This window comes from Stegodyphus dumicola, chromosome X1 (assembly GCF_044657685.1).
Source record: "Stegodyphus dumicola isolate Sdum_Otavi_A_Nest chromosome X1, ASM4465768v1".
Lineage (NCBI taxonomy): Eukaryota > Metazoa > Arthropoda > Arachnida > Araneae > Eresidae > Stegodyphus > Stegodyphus dumicola.
In genome coordinates, this window is record NC_140780.1 from 120368179 (window position 1) to 120388723 (window position 20545).

Sequence of the window (20545 nt, forward strand, 5' to 3'; positions counted from 1 at the left end):
ACTTTAAGTTTTGAAAAGTAAATTTTAGAGGATGTTGTGAGTAAATTTTAAACTTGTTTATACATAACGATATGTTGATTTAAATTTCTTTTATGCTCTGATCTATTCAGAACATTCCCAGACTTTTTTTGGGGACAGTCTTAGAATTAGTGTTGTCATTGAAGTACTTTTCTTCTTGATGGATGTGCTCCTCCAAGTGCCATAACTTGCCCTTGAAGCAAACCTGATAGACTTTTTTTGTGTATAGTAAATTTTCCTAGATATCAACAGTCATGTGAAACTTCCATCCTTAAAAGTGGGTTTGAACTTTGGAAGAAAAATGTCTTTGGAGATTTGGTGAGTAGGCATATTGGAAAAAATGTTTATCTCCATTTTGCTTCCTTAGTCGCAAATAAACAGCTGTTTGTATGTGTGGAAAGATTATTATGATCAAAAATCAAAGGTCTATTTATCAGCAGTTCAGTCTGGATGTTTTATTAGCAGATTACTGTTTGCACTGGTTTCTTAGGGACACCCCATCAATGTCAGAAAATGCAGTCAGTGTGATCTCGGATGTAGATTTTCTTCTTACCTGGGGGAATGGCTGAATGCCATTGTTGCTGCTTTAATGAGAGAGAATTATTTTTCTGTCGAAATTTTTATGTGGGTTCCATATCGCATCAGACTGGAAAATGTATGACTATGAATCGTATTTTTTGCTCATAATGATGATGTACTTGTTTTTATTTTCGCTGACCCAAATGGCTATTCCATATGTCATATGGGTATATATATACCATATGATTCTATGATTATGTAGTCAGTTGTGGTACATGTATTGAATAGTACTTTGTTTTGCATATTTTATGTATTACAATGACACATCATATTCCTTATGACATGTAATATGTTGTTAGACGAATTTTCAGATGATGTCGTGAAAAAAATAATAAATTACTCTCAATCTAACTTAACTGACATCATGTACTTCCACTAATAAAAAATATTTTAGTACCTACAGCTTGGAGTTTTCTTAGAACAGTAGGTATAGGTAGTAGCTGAGTTTGTCATGTTACAGCTTTGTATTTTATTTACTCTAAAATTCCTGTTCCGTATTTTTGTTTTTCCTGTATTTTTTTAATAATGTTTTATTTGACTAAGATAAATTTAAAATGAAGATTTCAGAAATATTGCTGTAGTTGTTTTGTACTTCATGTCTTTTTGAGTATCTGTTCATTTAGCCTAATTTCAATTTTTTAAAATTAAGAAAATAGTGGTTTTCATGCAGTGGCGTAAAAGTTAAAATTTTTATCTGAAGCCATTGTTGAAGTTTGAAACTGTCATCACTATATTTATGAACTAAAGCAAATTTAATAAAGCATAGGAAACAGGTGATCTGCAGTATTATGCTTCTGATATAAAATATTTTTTCAGCTTCTGTTAAGATTGTTATTTGTAAATTTTTGTAAATTTTTAAAACTATGTATTCGTAGGTTGGTCAGTTTGGTTGCACTGCATTTGCTCTTCTCTTTGATGACATAGAACCTGAGATCAGTGAGACTGACAAGGAAGTGTATCAGTCATTTGCTCATGCTCAAGTTGCTGTAGCAAATGAAATATACGAGTATTTATCTCATCCCAAATTTATTTTTTGTCCGACAGGTAATTATTAAAAATTTTTTCCTGAGTCTTGTAAATGAAAATGTGTGAAAATTTCAAGCATAAAAACATGTATACATTTGGTCAAAAAAAGTTTTTTAATTAGATAAAAAATAGATGTATATGTGATCTTTTAAAATTTCAAAAACTTTTAAGATATGCTTGCAAAATTTTTTTGCCATAAAAATATGTTAAATGTGCGACTGTTGAAAGTTGCTGAAACTTCATAAATGTATTTTTAACCAACAGCTAATTCTAGTAACTGGCTACCATTAGAAATTCATCGGAATTTTGAAATTTATGTATCCCTTACAAAATCTTTTATGGAAGTATCTTTTCTGAGGTAGACAGCCCTTATGCACCTTACTGTAAATAAATAGCATGTAGAGATCCTCATTTTTATCTATTCACTAAGTACTGAGGAACCTAGTGAACACATTAACCGAATAATCACTTAAATTCAGGAATAGAAACGTAAACTCAAGAAGGGTTAAATATCCTTTATTTCTCAAAATAAAGATTAACACATAGTTCCATTCTCAGGATGTACAATGAAGCCTCCACTTGGGCTTAAGCTCAAAATTATAAGAAATAAGAACTTAACTAATGACCAACTAAAGAGATTTAGCCGCTAACACAATTTCTAAACTAGTCGATTCGTAATATTAAATTAGCTAGTGAAGCTATAAAGAGCACTTAAATACAGCTAAGCATAGTAACAGCTTAAAGAGACATAGCCAAAAGGCAAATGCGCGCTATTCAAGAAATCTAACTCTGTCTGTCGAAGTCAGTGTAACTTCGACTTAAATATTCTGTACTACCCATTTGCATTTAAGGTGATTTTAAAAACTCATTCAAATAAGGAATTGTAACTGAAGCTAGAAGAGGCAGGAAAGGTGAATAAAACTAAAAATAAATTATAAACCTTACTAGCAAATTAACCAAATTTAATTTTCAATTGGGTAATTGTTAAATATTTCAGGTTTGTGAGGGTCATTTAATAAATTCTAAGCCTCAGTGTGATGTAATACTTGTGGGTTGATAAAATATGGTGAAATCGTTACATCATCCTCTGTAAGTATAAAAAACACACACACAGCAGGTTTTATTATTTTATGCTTGAGAGGCTGTTGATTATTCTTAGTCACTGATGTTTGTTAATATTGAAAATATCAAACATGATTTCATGATTGAGTTCTTAACTAAAAAGGCAAAACACTGACAAAATATTATGAATGTGTGATTGCAGTCTATGATAATACATGCCTTCATTATTTTTTATTGAATTCTTCAAAAAAGGCAGAGCATCAATAAATATTCATGAATGTGTCTTCGTACACACCACTGCTGTTTCCCTTGCATCTATTAAAAGGTGAGTTGTAATTTTTAAGCAGGGAGAGCAAAAAGTACTTGAAAATAATTTCAGATCAGGTTGCATTGTATAACTGATCACTAAAAAATGCTTGCTAAAATCAAGAATATGTGATTGAAATAAATGAGTGGCAGTTTCTTATAGACTGTTCTTACTGTGGAGATTATCATGAATATGTGTTAGTGTAGAGTCACTGAAAAAACAAAATTCTGCATATAGAGCTTAGGATGTTGAAAATTTGTGCCAGATATTGGAATATCGACACTAGAAATAGAGAAACACGGAACGCACTGCATGATAAATGCTAATAAAAGTGACAGAGGAAAATGGTTAACTTTTGTTACCAAAAAAAAAAAAAAAAAGATGTGTTGTGGAGATAATAGTGTACCCTTTTAACTTTAGAAGTTTAGAACCCAGAATTCTGCCAGGAAAAATTTGGGCACCATTTGGGGAATAAGCAGGATGTTAACTAAAGTCATTAGAATCTGAATGCTCATCACTAGAAATAGAAGAAATAGGATTAGTAAAAGAGTTATCGTGTATGGGATCAGTGGGTGTGTCCGTTAACTGCACTTCCAATGGAAAGACTCGCTGAATAGGACGAAGCAGCGTACCAGCTTGAGTCTTTAGTTCTACAGTTCTCACCTTGCCATCTTTCCCAGGAATTAGTCGAATGACCTTAGCTAAAGGCCAATGCATCCGTTTTTTGAGGTCATCTCCTATTAGGACAATTTCACGCAACCATAGCTCTGATGATGGACCCTTCGTATTTTGTACCAGAAGGCCTAAATATTCTTTCCTAAATCTATCCCTTAAATCATTAAGCAGTTTTTGGCGATGTCTAGCCCGTTTTCGAAGACCTTTCGAATTGCAGAAATCAACATCGGGAACACCTAAGCTATGATTCTCGATGAGAAACATGGCTGGGAAAAGTGGGATTAAATCATCCGAATTTTCAGACAGATAGGTAAGAGGTCTAGAGTTAATTATTGACTCACAGTCGCACAATACTGTGTACAACTCCTCGGTTATAAGAAGCGCATTACTGAGTATCCTTTCAACAGTTCCTTTACTACATGAACTAACTTCTACCAGCCGCTTGAAAGCATATCTGCTAGGTTTAAATCACCTGGAACATGGCGCCAACACTGAGAAGGAATCAGACTGTTTATTTCTTTTACTCTATTCACAACGAACAATTGACCAATCACCACGGTTTTTAATCCACTAGAGTGCTACCATAGAATCACTCCATGCAATAATTTTCAAATTAGGCAAATCTAAGGTGGCATATATCGAGTGAACCAGTGTCGCGCCAGTGCAACAGGCCATCAATTCTAACCGGGGTATTGTCAGAGATGTTAATGGCGCTACCCTGGATTTGGCTCTGATCAATCGAATTTTGACTCCCACGGGCGTTACAGTTCTAATGTAGACACATGCACCATAGGAGCTCTTACATGCATCAACGAATAGATGCAGCTCTGAATTCTCATTTATCTCTACATATCATGGAATCCTAATTTTCTCAAGATATTTAACTTCATCCTGCCATTTCTAAAAAGTTTTCTGAATGTTATCTGCAAGGGGTCATCCCATTTTAATTTCATAGTCCAAGCCTCTTGTAATAGTAACTTAGGTAACAAGGTAGTTGGACTCAAAAAACCTGTGGATCAAAAATTTTATGTAGCATAGCCAAAATATTATGTTTACTTATCTCATTATCCATTGAATAATTAAGATAACATTTTAATGTATCGTTATCCGAATCCCATAAGATTCCAAGAAGAGAAGTTATACCTGAACTATGGGAAATACAATGACCTGGAACATTACTTTCCCAACCCCATATGTTAAAACATCCCCGAGCCATTATTTCTGTCGCCTTAACTATAAAATTTTCTTGTATGTTTGATATCGTGAACCCCTGTGACACAATTGTCAACATAAAATGAATGCTTTAATTTTTGGTTCACATCGTCAAACTCGGCAGGGGAATTATCCAAGAGATGCTTTATCGATGTAGAGAGTTGGAACGGAGACAAACAAACTCCGAACACTACTCTGCAGTGTCTGTAAATCATAGGTTCTTCAAGAGTTGGAAGAAAAAAACCTCAAATAATCTTCTAATATCAATAATGTTCTGGGATAATACTCAGCTGAAGAAATGCTTTCTTTATATCTGATGATAAACCAACAGAATACAATCTATACCTGTCAATTATATCAGGTATGAGTTCAATTAAATTCGGCCCTCTATTTAAACAATCATTTAAGGATGGTTGATTTCTCTCTCGGGCTGAAGCGTCGAACACCGGCCTTACCTTCATTGTCTGGCTAGTATGCTTTATAACTGGTCTATGGAACAAATAATAACTCAAATTATCAATTTCAGTTTCAGGAACCTTTTCTATTATTTTTTGATCTTCCCATTGCTTAAAAACTACCTTATAGCCATCTAACTGATTTTCCTCATTAATTCATTGACACATCCTTTGATGTCTTTTAAGTCATAGACAATAGGCAGTTAGGTAACAGAATTTCAGATTTAAAGGGTAGTGACAATTTATATCAGCCATCAGGAAGAACATTTAAATTCTCTTTAAACTGCTTAACGGTGTCAGAGTGAGCAAGTTCACATTTAACATCTTCAGTTGGGTCTGTTATGCCAATGGCATCTAAATTCCAGAGTTCAGTTACGCTAAAATTGGCACAGTGCAACGAAACTACATTATTGTGCAAATTATTTTGTAGAAATGCTGGAATAATAGCTGAAGAAGCTTTACCAATCACAGTGTATCCGAATTTAGTCTCAACTACAGTTACACCCCAGTTCAGTTTCAGAGAGCTGCCAGTAATAATGTCCCCGATGGCATCTGCTCCTAAAAGCAAGTCAATGCCATATTCTTTAGCTTGTAAATCAGACAAGGTAATATTTCTTTCTTTTAATTCTTTCAGGGTATTGTGATCAACTACTTTTGGAACACATCCACATATTTTGTTTTGAGAAAGAACTTCAAAGTTATGGTCATAAGTGCCCTCAAAATTCCTTAAATTAATATCAAACACTAAATGGGAATGAGGACTTGTCTCTCTCTCTCTCCCCAAACAAACCGTGTATAATGGTTTGTTTTGATTTAGGACGCAGTTGCAAAAACGTTATGACTCTTTCTGAGAGATAAGATTTCTGAGAACCACTGTCCAAAATCGTGCGAACTGCAAGTTGTCTACCTTTGAATACTATTTTTAAAACAAGTGTTTGCAAATACACATTTTCATTAACAGTTGACTGATTAGACAATACATTACTTGAAATAACAGTAATGTCAGTTTCATTTGGATTTACAGGTTCGCCATTTGAGCACATAATGGTATAGTGAAATTTATAAGTTAAACATTTTACTTTATTTTTGCATGCTCGGGAACTATGTCCAAATCGTAGGCATCGAAAACAGGTGCGCTTTTGCACCAAAAGCTTTTGTTTATCTTCTAAAGATATTTTGTGAGCAGAAAAACATTCATCAGAATTGTGGGATTTCTCACAAAAAGTACAACAGGTAGGTGAAATACCTACTTGTATTGTCTTGAACATTTACCAAGGCCGCAGCCGTAGAGGAATCCACATCATCGGAATGTGGACGCGAATGTGCAGAACATGAAGCTCCCAGCCCAGTACGAGCAAGCTTAATCATTTCCTCACTTTGCACTTCGTTTCGAAGAAAGCACAAAAGTTTATCCAAAGAACGCACATTATCTTGCTGTGACGCAGTATCTTCCATCGAGCAGCTTCTTTCCCACGCACGAAGAACAGTCTCTAGTAAACAGGACTCAACAAGTGGTTCCAAAAATTCTGCAAATTTTTCCTTAGTTCTATCGAGGCTTTCGAGTGCCATGAGCTTGCTCTCAAGTAAATCTCATAAAGTTCAGCTAAATCTCCTTTGATTCTACCAGCAGCATTTTTCATTACTATGGAAAGTAGATCCCATACAAAAATCTGAACCAAATGTTCATCTCTCCCGAAGCGTTCTTAAGTTGTGCAATCACCTTTGAATAGTTTTCTTTAGTTGGCAGAAAACTTGTTACCAGTCTTGATGCTTTAGAATCTGCTGCCACACATTGTAACTCATATTGAAATTTGTCTTCATCCACAATAGAATAATCTTTGTGAATTTTTTCAAACTGGTACCAAATGGCAAGAAAGTCTTTCGGTTCTCCACTAAATTTCCTCAATTTGGTTTCAGAAGCTTGAATTTTCTTTTTTGCTCGGTTGTTGTTCCTTCCGTAACCGAATTTTTCTTCTTTGCATTTTCTAACAGCGAACAAATCAATCAGAACTTGACTTGGTATTCTTGGTATTCTTCTGCTTTCAAAAAATCTTTGGAATATTTGTCTTGAAGGGCATCATCACTTAGCAACAAATTCGAAACTTCTTGAGTTGTTTCCAAATGCGTGAATTTGTCCTGAATCTGTTTAAACAACGTACTGACTTCGTCACTTCCTAAATTTTTGTTTTCGATCTTCTGAGCTATATTGCTGCAGCATACCGTAAATGCTGTTCTCAAGGACTTTCGTTTTGCTTTCAAGACTTTTATATCCATATTTCATCAAAAATATAAAGTAGCGGATGCCAGATTTACTATGTTGCAACTCTCAGAGCTACAACGTGCAGGTTACAAATTTAATAATCTCAGCAGGGATTATTAATATAAAGATTATAATATGGATATCTCACACAAGTGGGAAAACATGACATTACTCTATCAAGTGCATACATATAACTGAGTGAAAAGGGAATTTCCCTGCTTAGTTCGCAGTTAAAGAAAAAATAAGAGTGATAAAAAATAGTCCAATGAAATGCAGCGCTCCTCCTGTCGATTTCGCACAGCCGTTACGTAATCGTCTGTCTGCAGCAGCCGTCTCCAACAAATTATTTGAAGGGTGATATTTAGAAATACATTGAAACAGTGTTTTCTGCATTAATCCAGTCCTTAACAGATTACTGTGCTGTATGCATTGACATTAAAACCATCTAAAAAACCAAGAAAGTAATTTTTAGATGTTTATCTTGCATAAGTGTATTAAGCTTTAATTTGTGTTGAAGCCCCTGTTAAGCTTAACCCTTTGCGGCGCACTATACGTTAGCGTTGGAATTTCAACAAAAATAAGTTGTATGCTGTCTATTTAGTCCTAAAGGAGAGTATACAGGTAAAATTTTGTAAAAATTGCATGTACCATTTTAATTCTGTGGGTGTTCCAAGAGGTGGAACACTGCGCCGCCAGAGCTTTTAAAAGTGCGACTAAGCGAGCATTACAGTGAAGCACGAAAATGAGTAGAAGTGTTTGTATAAGAATGAAAAAACTGTATTATGGCTGTATCCATGGTTTCCTGGATATACACAATATTCTTGAATATATACGGATAAATGAGATAAATATCTATATACACAACTCCTATATTAAAAAAAATATTTACAAATTTTCAGAAAGAGTTAGACCTCTCCGCTCCATTTATGGAAAATTAATGATAAAAAAATTAACTACAATTAATATTAACAATAAAGAAAAACAAGCCTATAATATATACATACACGAAAAATATCTACACAGTTATTGAAAATAAATGGGAATGAGACTAAAATGCGACAGCAAAAAATTCGCGCAGGTCTAAGTAAAGATGAGTCAAGGTACTAATAAAATTCCCGCCTAAAAACTACCAAAAAATTCGAGATGCCAATATTAGAGCTTTCATAACACAAAACACACCTCACCCCTCAATACTGCTTTGTTTGAATTCATTCCCCCCCTCAAAACAACGGAAACAGAAAACGTAAACGTGGTGTTCTCTCCTAAGCACAGATGTTCTGATTCGTAACAGCATGAGATCGCTAAAGGCGCAGTGTTCCCGCTAATGGTACACCCGGTTTCATTCAATGATTCTGCATAGGGTTTTTGTATGAAAGATTAAAAAAGAATATAGAACAAATAATTTGGAGTATGGCCAGCAAAATTATGCCTAATTTTTTTTCCAAATAAAATTTTTTATATCATTAAAGAAATAGAGAAAATTACTTGAAAAAAAGTGGATTTTAATAACACATAATAAATGAAAATTCTGTGTCTCCTTGTGATATGCTGCTATCTAATGTTCAAAAAGAAAAGTTCAAAGTATATTATAAAGGCATTTTTATCTATTTACAGTTGAATTTAAAGGTTTCAGAAGCGTTCAATTTGGGTGTTCCATGTAGTGGAACATTGAGCTGCAAAGGGTTAATCCTTATTGAAGGCCCCATTATCGGTGTAAGGAAGTGTTTTAGTGATAAACATAAGTAATTTAATAATGTATAATCAGACATGCATTGAATTGTTTATCATAAACGTCCTTGCTTTCAATTTGTTTGTAGCCACAATATTACTTTAATACTTGCATTAAATTATATTAATTAGATTTCAAAATTTTTTCTCACATCACTGTATGTACATTTTTCATTTCTTCATTTGCAGAATATTGTGCTGCCAGAGCAATTCCAAATGTTCAGAATTCTGAATACCTCAATACAATTGGACAAAAATTACACCTGAATATTGATGTCATGTGGACAGGTAAATTTTTGTCAAATGTATAACATTCTCTAGACAGTATATGTTGAAACACTATATTTAAAGATAATTTGAATGAAATAAGGGGAAGACAATAAAACTAAAAAAAAATAAACCTTGTAAAGGGAACAGCTTCTAAAATAAGACTTGGCATGTATTTAACCCTCTGACTGCTCTGATTTGTGGACCGAAAACGCTTCCAAAAAAAAATTTTTTTTTTTTTTGCATATTTTAAATCTATATATGTATAGGCGAATTGAAAAATGCACTTTTCTTTCTAGAAAATATTTTTTATATAGATTTTTATCATGAGAAACTTAAGTTGCCAGAAAAACCAATTTCAGATGTTATCACACACACAAAAAAAAACTTTTTAAAATAAATTTCAGTTGAATAACAGTTAATTTCTATTTATTGTATAATATAAAAAAGTAAAATTTAAGAAAATATAAAGCGCTGAGGGGAAAATACCTTAAAAATGCAGTTTAGTATGACCTTAAAAATGCAGTTTAGTAGTTTAAACTTCACAGTCTTTGCACCAGATTCAATAAATCTAATTAATAATCAATCTAATTATTAATCTAATCAATAATTCAATAATTTAATTAAATAATTAAGATAATCACTGAACATTTTCTAACAGCCATTTCTGTAAGGAAAAAGCGGCAAAAAGTGAAGTTTGAGCGCTAATACCACGTGCCTTCAAATGCCGCAATTTAGTGGACAACTGAGGATATCTGTTTGCCAAAACGTAAACTAAATACCTAATACTGTATGTAATTTCTTTCAATGGTTAAACTGGGAAAAAATGGGATGTGCTCCTCAATAAAGGAAGAAAAACATATGCCTGCGGAAATCGCAGGATGAGCAAATTTTGCTAGATTTGATTTGCCCGTGGAAATTGTGGGATGATCAGCCAGAGGGTTAATAGAAGTCTGGAAGTATTATCGCTATACAAAATATTATAGATATCATTAACATAACAAAACAAGATAAGCAAAAGAAAAAAGATGCTTTTCAACAATTGTAGAATATGGTCGTTCTGCTCAAAATAAGAGCAGATATGATGCCACTATGGAATGGTATCTTCTTTAATATTTTTGTATATTTAGCATCTTATGCAATGCCGTCCAACTAAGCATTTGAGGGTTTGGGGGGATTCTGTCCCATTCATCTGAGAGCAATTTTGAGTTCCTGTGTTAGAGAAGATCTCTATATTTGAGTGAATTCTTCTCAATGCATTTGAAGTATAAGTATATTGTATGTAATTGAAGCCCATAGAATATGCAGGCCATATCATGCATTTGATATTTTCCTATGCATGTGTGTTGAAAACTTCAGCTGTTCTATGCAGGTGGGCATTCTTATTCATAAATACTAAGTTTAGACCTACTGCATCATGGAAAAGATGGACATGACCCAAAAGAATTTTGGTGCAGTACCACTGTGCATCCATCAAAGATGTGAAAGTTCTTCTGTTGCTCATGATATCTACCCGCACAATATGCTGTTTGGTCATAGCAATAATTTTCATGGACATTCTGGTGATGGTAACATGTTCTCTATCTCCGCATTAATTTGCATCCAGAATCACTATTAATGGTAAAGCAGGATTCGTGAGATAACGTGATTTGGGACCACTGTTGCTGACTACAAGAAATATACTCCATACAGTAAATGTAGTTTTTCTCGACAGTAATGTCCTCATAGCAGAATGTATACAACAGACCTTTCATGTATATAAGCCAACATTGTTTAGTTGCAGAGAACTGAATTTTGCAGATATGCAAATGCAGTAGCAATTGGCAAGGTCTGTAGATGTCTCGTGAGGAGCAGCATTTCTATTATTTTTCACCACTATGTTTATGCATCTATACTCTTCAGATGTGGTGGTTCTGCTGTGGCCTCCAGCATACTTTCGCACAGCAAATCTAACTGTGGGCAGCCTTGTTTAACTGAGCTCACTAGGTGAGTGATAAAGCCACTGAACACTTGTAGTTTGACCTGGGTTTGATTCCAGCTGACATGCTGGCTCTTTGGCTGTTTTTGTGATTTTCCTATGTGTAATTTGAATGTGAGCCAGTTTACCTTAAAAAGTCCTCTATGAAGGCATCTCCCCTTAGATTATCTTCCCTTACATTGCAGTCCCTACTGCCTGTCAAAAATGAAAATTTACAGTAATATTTTCAAGAATTGTTGAAGTGATTTTTCTCTCAACCTTGGAAACATTGCAAGTGCACTCTTTTTCATGCAGATAAGAGGTCTTGCTTTGCATTACTCTTTACACTTACTTTTTTCTACTATTCTGTGGCTGTTGTATTTTACTGTTTAAAAACAGTTATGAAACAACCATGTCAGCACTTTTCTGGTATGTAAAATATAATTAAATTTCAGATTGTGCTCTAAATTGGAAGCTGTTATCATATGGAATGTATAAAATTTGTTGAGGTTCAAGGATGCATTTCAAAATCTTATAAAAAAAATATTTTTTTTTAAGTGAACTCCATAAATCCCAACAAAAATTTACTGTTTTAAAAAATGGCATTTTTACTCAAATGATGACATTATGAAAACTGAAGAGACTAACAGATTTTACCTTTAAAAAAAAATACTGAAAAGACTCTATGAGTGGAAATAGTTCAAGAAACGATGCTTAAGATCACTTATGTTAGTACTAAATGTTCTAGTAGTCAGCAGATTACAGTTAATTTTTATGCTTTTGTTTAGTGTTATATATGTGATTTAATTGCAAATAATGCCTATGAAATCCTCTTTTCCAAATAGGTCCAAAAGTTATATCAAAGGACATTACAATTGAATCGATCCAAGAATTATCTGAAGTATTGCACCGTCCACCACTAATATGGGACAATTTGCACGCAAATGATTATGACCAAAAAAGGCTGTTCTTAGGTCCATATTGTGGCAGATCTACAGAACTTATCCCTCGCTTGAGAGGTGTCCTCACAAATCCTAACTGTGAATATGAAACTAATTTTGTCCCTATTCACACCCTTTCTCAGTGGAGCAAGTGTACTGTAGATGGAAAAAGAGAATTAAACATCAGTAAGCAAATCTTTACTAATACTTAAATAATACTTAATACTTTACTAAATATTTTTGATATTTGAAATTATCTTAGTTCCAAGTATGAATTTCTTATTTTTTTTCACTTTGTAGGTGAATCTGTGAGTGCAGATATTAAACTTGAAACAGAAAATGAAAATGGTTCTGTTGAAGACATTCCTTCTCATCTAAGTCCAAATACATACCATCCTAAGAATGCTCTAAAACTTGCCATTGAGGACTGGTTGCCTGAATTTTACAAAGCTAAAAATGCATTTGGAAGATTAATAAGTGCACCTTTGGTACCCACACCTATACCTGCATGTCCACTCCCTGTCATTACTGCTTGTTTTTCTACAGCTACTCTTCCAACTCCAAGTGCTTCTGGTCGTGCCAGTCCTGTTTTAGATTCAGCCTTTCAGCCATTATCAAATGAACTAGTAAATTCATTGATAAGTCCGAAAGAAGTTGGTAATATGGAGCCAATGGATTGCAATCCCTTACCATCTTCTCCAAAACATGACCCATGCATTCCATCTAATGTTATCTTGCCTACATCTCCAAAATGTGAAGAAGAAACTGATTTGTTAAAAGAAGATACAGCAGAAGAAATGCAGACAGAGCCTATTGACTCCTCTTCCATTAATGGTGATACAGAAGGAAAGCAATTACTAGAAAGTGATGTTGTGTTATTAGTCGATTTATTTTACTTGCCTTTTGAACATGGTCGGCAAGGACTGAAAATTTTGCAAGAATTTCATTGGCTGAAATCTCATGGCTATCTTGTTTGCCAGAATCCAAGGAAGAAAGGAAGTGGATCTGATAATTCTGAAGTACAGGAATGGTTTAACAGAGCATCTAAATTTGATGCAATGACACAAGCAGTTGGAAAATTATTGATGCGGTTGACATTTTGTCCAAATCGTTCTTTACTTTATGATTTATATCCATACATCTGGGATATCAAAGGTGTAGTTTCCATGTTGAATTCGTATTTGAAATGGATAGGTAAGTTATCAAAAGTTCTGTATATACATATATATATAAATCGTATACATTTTTACATTTAATATATTTTCAGATATGATTGATATTTTTAAGCAATAGATAACTTAAGCAGGCTATTTTTTTATAGTTTTTTCTAACAAAGAATTTTATATTTAAATGGTTCTATAGATATGATGAAAGGTTCTACATCAGTCAATCTGTTAACCCTTTGTTGCTCAGTGTTCCACTACATAGAACACCAAACTTAAATCGCTTCTGAAACCATTAAATTCAATCGTAAAGGGATAAAAATGCCTTTATAATAAACTTTGAACTTCTCTTTTTTTAATAGTAGATGGCAGCATATCACAAGGAGACCCAGAATTTTCATTTATGATGTGTTATTAAAATTCATTTATTTTCTAGTAACTTTCTATATTTTTTTGTAATGCAAAAAATTTGTTTGAAAAAAAATTTCCATTTAATTTTGGTGGCTGTACTCTATATTATTTGTTATACATTTTTTTACATTTTTCATACAAAAAGCATGTGCAGAATCATTGAATAAAACAGGGTGTTCCATTAGTGGGAATGCTGCACCTGTAGCGATCACGTGCTGTTACGCATGAGAACATCTGTCTTAGGAGAAAACATCTTTTCCTATTTCCATTGTTTGGGGAGAATAAATTTAAACAAAGCAGTCTTGAGGGGTGAGGTGTGGTGTGGGCTGTGAAAGCCCTAATATGGGCATCTTGAAATTTTTGTGAGTAGTTTTCAGACGGGAATTTTATCAGTAGTTCGAGTCATCTTTACTTAGGGGAGAAGTGCGAATTTTTTGCTGTTGCTTTTTAGTCTCATTACCGTTTATTTACAATAATTGTGTAGGTATTTTTTGTGTATGTATATCTTATAGCTTATTTTTCTTTATTGTTGATATTAATTGCACTTAATTTTTTATTATTAATTTTCCATAAATGACATGTAGAGGTCTAACTCTTTCCGAAGCGCTAAAAGTGCTTCACGCATTACCCTCCGATTCTGAATCAGAGCATGAAGATAGCAGTGATACTGAGATATACATTCCTGAAGTGGTCATCACAGTAGCTTGTCAGATTAAACTCATTTATTTGATGAGAGGGTATATGATCCATCTCACTCAGGCCCCTTTACACAGCCTCAAGTTTTTACTTAAAATTCTAAATATATTGTTGCACGGAACAGAAGCCGCACAAAACAAGTTTTGGGTTCAAAACCTGCAAAGTTGGTTTGTGCTTCTATCAAAAATATGTGACATGCTTTGAAAATTTCACGAAGCTATGAAATCGAAAAACTTATAAATATTTTTGTATATAGGACTTGTGTATATACATATATTTATCTCATTTATCCATATATATTCAAGAAAGTTGTGTATATCCAGAAAACCATGTATACAGCTATAATAGTGTTTTATCATTACTATACAAAAACTTCTACTCATTTCCGTGCTTCACTGCAACGTTCACTTAGTCGCACTTTTAAGAGCTCTAGCGGCGCAGTGTTCCACCTCATGGGAACACCCACAGAATTGAAACGATAAATGCAATTTTTACAAAGTTTTATCTGTATACTCCTTTAAGCCTAGATAAACTGTATACAATTTTTTTGTTGAAATGCCGACTCTAAAGTATAGGGCACTACAAAGGGTTAACAGTAGATTGGTAACTGTATATGCATTTTATTTCCTCTTCAACCAATTTCACATTCTAGCAATGCCCTAGGTGGTCCCAAAACACACCTCTTGATTTTTGGTAATTGAATTAACATCATATGTTTTATTTATGTGCTTATATACTTTCCAGTAAATTCTTAACAGTATGTATAAATTCCCTGTATTTGTTACAAAAAATTATTTACTCTTGTATGGAATTCTTAGTGTGTTGCCGTTTTGTAAATGGGGCTGCCTTTCATACATTAGCATGGGAGAAAATTAAGTCACCGATGAGTTTGCAAATGCTCTCCAAACTCGCTAACAAATTCATGACTTTTCAGTGTGAGTGCAGATAATCAGAAAGTAACAAAAATACTAACTTACCATACACTTTCAAATGAAAATATTAATACACTTTGTTGAGCAAACAGGTGACAATTTCATAAAATCAAAATAAAATTGTTTTGCTTGTATTAACTATGCATTGTATGAAAAGTATGAATGTGTTTAAAGTCAGAAAAGAAATCAGAAACCATTTTTAATTGTGACTTTACGAAGACAGTGTATTTTAATATGAATTAAGTTTGTAGCTAAGAATATCAGTCCCACTGAGTTTTTTATTTCATATTAAACTGGTCAATGCATTATTTAATATGTATTCATTATTTAGAGATACACCAGTAAAATGAAATCCCCATCAAGAAACCCAAGAAATGTGATCACAAAGCGATGAATAAGAGAGTTCTGAAGAATAATGAAAGAGAAACCACATATTTTGCTTTTTTGGGTGGGGGGAATAACTTGAAAAGTTGCATGTGTTGTAGCTGCGTAACGAAAAGGATGAAGGCAGTACCTTTGCCAAATCAAGCTGTTAGAAAGATTCTCTTGTTACTTTTTTATATGCAATTTTCTTCCTCTTTGTTTTTTATAATAAGCTGAATATGTAGGAAAATAACTCAGCAATATGTGCCTTCTTTAATTTTATTTTTGCAGTTAAATTGATATATTACATTTAAGTTTATATTTTAAAGTTAGATATAATCATTTGTTGTAATATTTTAAAATGTATTAAAATTTTATGAAAACTTACAATACAAATTATGCACTTAAAATGTGTGTAGTTTGCTTCACTGTAGTCTTAGAAAAGCATCACCATTCTAGGCTTAAATCTTATGAGAGAGGTAATTTTTCAAGCTCTTCCATCACACATTATTAACATAACACTCTTACACAGGAATTGAGTGAATATGCTTTGCTAAATTAATGCAATATAACACATCAATTTAAAATATGGTAAAACTTTCATCCGAAAATTTTTCAACTGGATCACAATTTGAAGATCCCCCCGCTTTAATGTGGGCATAATGCTAATTGTAATAACTTACAAAAATATTTGCTTTCAGATGTTCCTAGTGGTTTCAGGTCATCTCTCTGCTGGCAAAGTTTATTTTGTTACTTTAGGCTTTATTTATCTGAATTTTGGGAATATGTTTTAAAAATAATGCGATGGTTCGAAATTTTAAAGCTCATTTTTTTATTACTGCAACTATACAAATTGGAAATACTTTTTTGTGTCAGTGCATTTTTATTAATTTTAACTGTGTATCTTAAGTACATTTTTAAGAGTTGCTCAGAAGTATTTTTCTGTATGACTTCTTTCCAATCAATTACTTTTTCTATATTTGACTTAAATGAAACTGTGGTAAGGAAGGTGGATAAGTTAAAAAAAAAATGCCCACTTAAAATAACCTGTATTGATGGTGTAACATAAGGAAACTGCTGAATGAACTGGACTGTGATTACTATGATGTTATTATCATTTGTAAAGCAGCATACTGTACCACACTTGTTATGGAATATCCTGCCTGAATGCAGCAGAATATCCCGGTGCAGTCTGGCAATTGTAGGGCTTGGTAAGCAAGTATGTTCAGCATTTCATAATGATGCAAGATAATGCCATCTCTCACAAAGTATGCAGCCCATTCTGTTTTGGTACCCTTCTGGATTTTGCCCCTTTGCTTTATTCTCACATTTTTCATTATTGTTCCTTAAAAACTTACATTTTGTGATAGCTGTTTTAGCAATACTGAACGACACTCATGGTATTGGGTAGGATAACTTTTTTTATGTTTTCCACAAGGGGTTTGATGATGCATGCTGTTATTAGTGATTATTCAGTTGATGGCTGATTTAAACTTATGACATTGTATTCCATCATTAGCCGCAACATTCCATAGAACTTTTCAGTGTCTTTAATAAAGTTTTAATCAAGTAGTGAACTGTTTATTATGTTTTTGTTGCACTTATCCTGCTGTACAGTAAATTTGTGCATGCTTAGTGCAAGTTTTTTCTTTGAGGATGAAAAGCCTTTATTTTTTTAGAAAGATTATTAAGAAATAAATTTGATAGCACTGGAAGTAAAATAGTGTATTCTGTATGGAATTTGAGTGGAAGCATTTAAAAGAAAATTAGTGCAGAAAAAACATAAACCTAATAATTTAGGAATATTCTTTGTTGTCCTGTAAGCATTAAAAAAATTGAATTCATTATTAAAAGTAGCTTTAAGGATGATCGCCATGCTAATTTAGTTTAACCATCAAATATTAAATTTCTGAAGAACATGATTCATTATCTTTAGATGTAAAAGTTAACTGCTGTTATTTGGGCTTTAAAAATTTCTTTCATGTTTAATAACTTTGTGCTTCAAATGTGTGATATATTATGTAATATAATAAGATTTTAGTATAGTGCTTGCAAGGAATTGTTGAGTATTCATCAACCTTTCAACCTAGAATTGTTGAGTTGCTTTGAAAAGAAATGTGATTCTTTTTACTCAAAAAATGATATTCCAATATTCTAATCAGTCCACGTAAGCACTTTAGAAAAGATTATTAAAACTTAGATTACCAGAGATAAACTTTTAGACAAGATTTTGTGTACTTTGGGTATTATGTACCTATAGCCTATACGTGTTTGCTGCTTCGTTTCCTCACAGCTGGTGAATGTGTATTAACAGACTGTTTCTGTATGCTCACATAAAAAAGCAAACTGTTCTTGCTGTTAGTTAATTATTTTTATGGCTCATCAAGCTTCTAGGACAGTTGTAACCCAGAGCTGTTGGGATCAGAATAAAATTTCGGGTAATCGATAATTAAACAAGGGAAGTTAAAATTAATTTTCATTTATACATTCCAATTTTTAATTCCACTTATTGAAAGTTTTTATTTGCCATAGCTTGAAAAATTGAATTTCTGTTGTGTCTATTAATTTTATCTTGTACTCATATTGACGGTCATGCCTTATTGCCATGCTACATAAACAAATGGAACATGGAAATACACCTACCACGTATGTTTTTGCACAAATGTGCTTTCAAAATTAGTTCATGTTGAATTTGTGTTTTGTATGTAGTTATTTCTAGTGTTAAATGTGGTACTTTGACTCAGTATGCCAAATGTAGTTGGTACGGAATAATTACTGTTCTGAGTGTCATATGTTTAGTTTGTAATCTGTGTATTGATTGTCACATGAAGTGTGAAATGTAATTTCATTATCAGGCAGTAAATGGATTTTTATAATTTTCTGCAGTCTCAAAGAATTTTTATTGATTTAATTACTTTTAAACTATTCATATGATTTTTTAATAGCAATAATATTGAACTCTCTTTTTATCTCCTCATTTATCATTTGATATAATCAATCTGAAATTGCACCTGGAATCTCATGAAACTGCACTTTGAAATTTTTGTAAAGGTGCAAAAAAGTCTTCCATTGAAAAATACTGTTTCTGTTTGATTTTTTTATATGCCTGTCTGCAATGATTCAATACTTGATTTCTTTTTATTATGATATATTTGTTAGAGGAGTGAGATTGTCTATATTTTTTTGTATCTGTGTTGCAAGGCCTTCCTTGGCTGTTCATTATGTGAGCGTATTGCATACTTAAAAGTATTCTTGTACAAGAGCACTTCCTAGATTCATAATTTTTTTTTAATTTTGGCATAGGTTTAAATAATTTTACATGTGTGTTTTATAATTTCCTTTTTGCGTAATTTTATCACTGTCACTTCTGAATACATTACTCCTTTTTATAAAAGGGAAGATTTAGCAGTTAATACATTCTAGTTTGTGCAGAGCATGACTTACTGTATTATATTTTATTGCTACAATTAATTAAGGGTAAAAGTTCTGATTTGGAAAGTACATTTTATGTAAGTGGTGTTTATCCATTTAAAAGTTTGAGAGATGAAATTTGGTAAATCTGCATATCCTTTTACTTGGGATGTTTCATGTGATGAAAATTCTTACCTTACTGCACAGTTAGTGATTGTGAAATTTTAAATCGTTACTTTTGTTTACCCCACCTAATTAATTACATTTTTTTAGATTTTAATTTTGCTATTAAATTTGTTTTCAGAATAAGCCTATCATTAATTTTTTTTTTACAATTGTATTTTAATATCCAGTCTTAACCAGATGACTTGAGTTGTTTAATATTGTATCTATCATCACTGTAGGTTTGCTAATAATAAATTTTGTTTCTTTTCATTTCTTTAGCTCTACGACGAGTTCCAATGCCTGTGACCAGTTTCATGTCTTCTCCATTCACATGTATGCATCAATGCTGCCTTTGAACTTTTCTGTACTTGTGTTCTGTATGGTAACAGTTTTTACCATTGAAGCAAACCATTTTTTTTTATTACACAGTTGCGCATATGCAAGTTATGGATTTGGATACCTGCGCTGCAAATTGCAAAATCTAACATTATTATACAAATTGAGTGTTCAATAGGGAAAGATTCGCTGCAGTTAATAAGCGTAGCTTTGCAAGCATTTTTTATGCAATGCGCTGCCTAAAGATGCGCTCACTAATATATCACTTGCACTCTTATATAGGTAGATATATATGCTGCTGGATCTGAACTGAGATATTTCATTTGTTCTGTTTAAAAAGCTATGAAAGTATTGAACTCATTCTTTTTCATGTGTTGATTATATATCTTAAGTTGTGAGTAAAACTACAGTTGTAAAATTCAAGCACATCTTTCAAATTTTTGTGAATATTGGTTTCTGCTTTCATGGCTTTATAAAAAGAACTCTTCTCTAATTTTTTCTGGAATTTTCAGATGGAGTTGGTTTTTTTAAGTTGCCCGTCATATATATATATAAACTCTTATTTCATTGACTAGGAAAGC

General features: G+C 32.8%; 1 protein-coding gene across 5 annotated transcripts in view; it reads left to right on the plus strand.

Moving 5' to 3' along the window:
* Oga (O-GlcNAcase) overlaps nucleotides 1-20545 on the plus strand; it is a 102498-nt gene that overhangs the window by 63015 nt on the left and 18938 nt on the right. For 3 of the 5 annotated variants that reach the window (XM_035360576.2, XM_035360571.2, XM_035360573.2), the window contains exons 5-9: nucleotides 1473-1641; nucleotides 9512-9610; nucleotides 12392-12673; nucleotides 12788-13681; nucleotides 19908-19961. In XM_035360576.2, coding sequence (XP_035216467.1) covers nucleotides 1473-1641; nucleotides 9512-9610; nucleotides 12392-12673; nucleotides 12788-13681; nucleotides 19908-19961 — 1498 coding nt within the window. The remainder of the gene's footprint in view (nucleotides 1-1472; nucleotides 1642-9511; nucleotides 9611-12391; nucleotides 12674-12787; nucleotides 13682-19907; nucleotides 19962-20545) is intronic. The other 2 variants (XM_035360574.2, XM_035360575.2) reach the window with 1 other exon arrangement.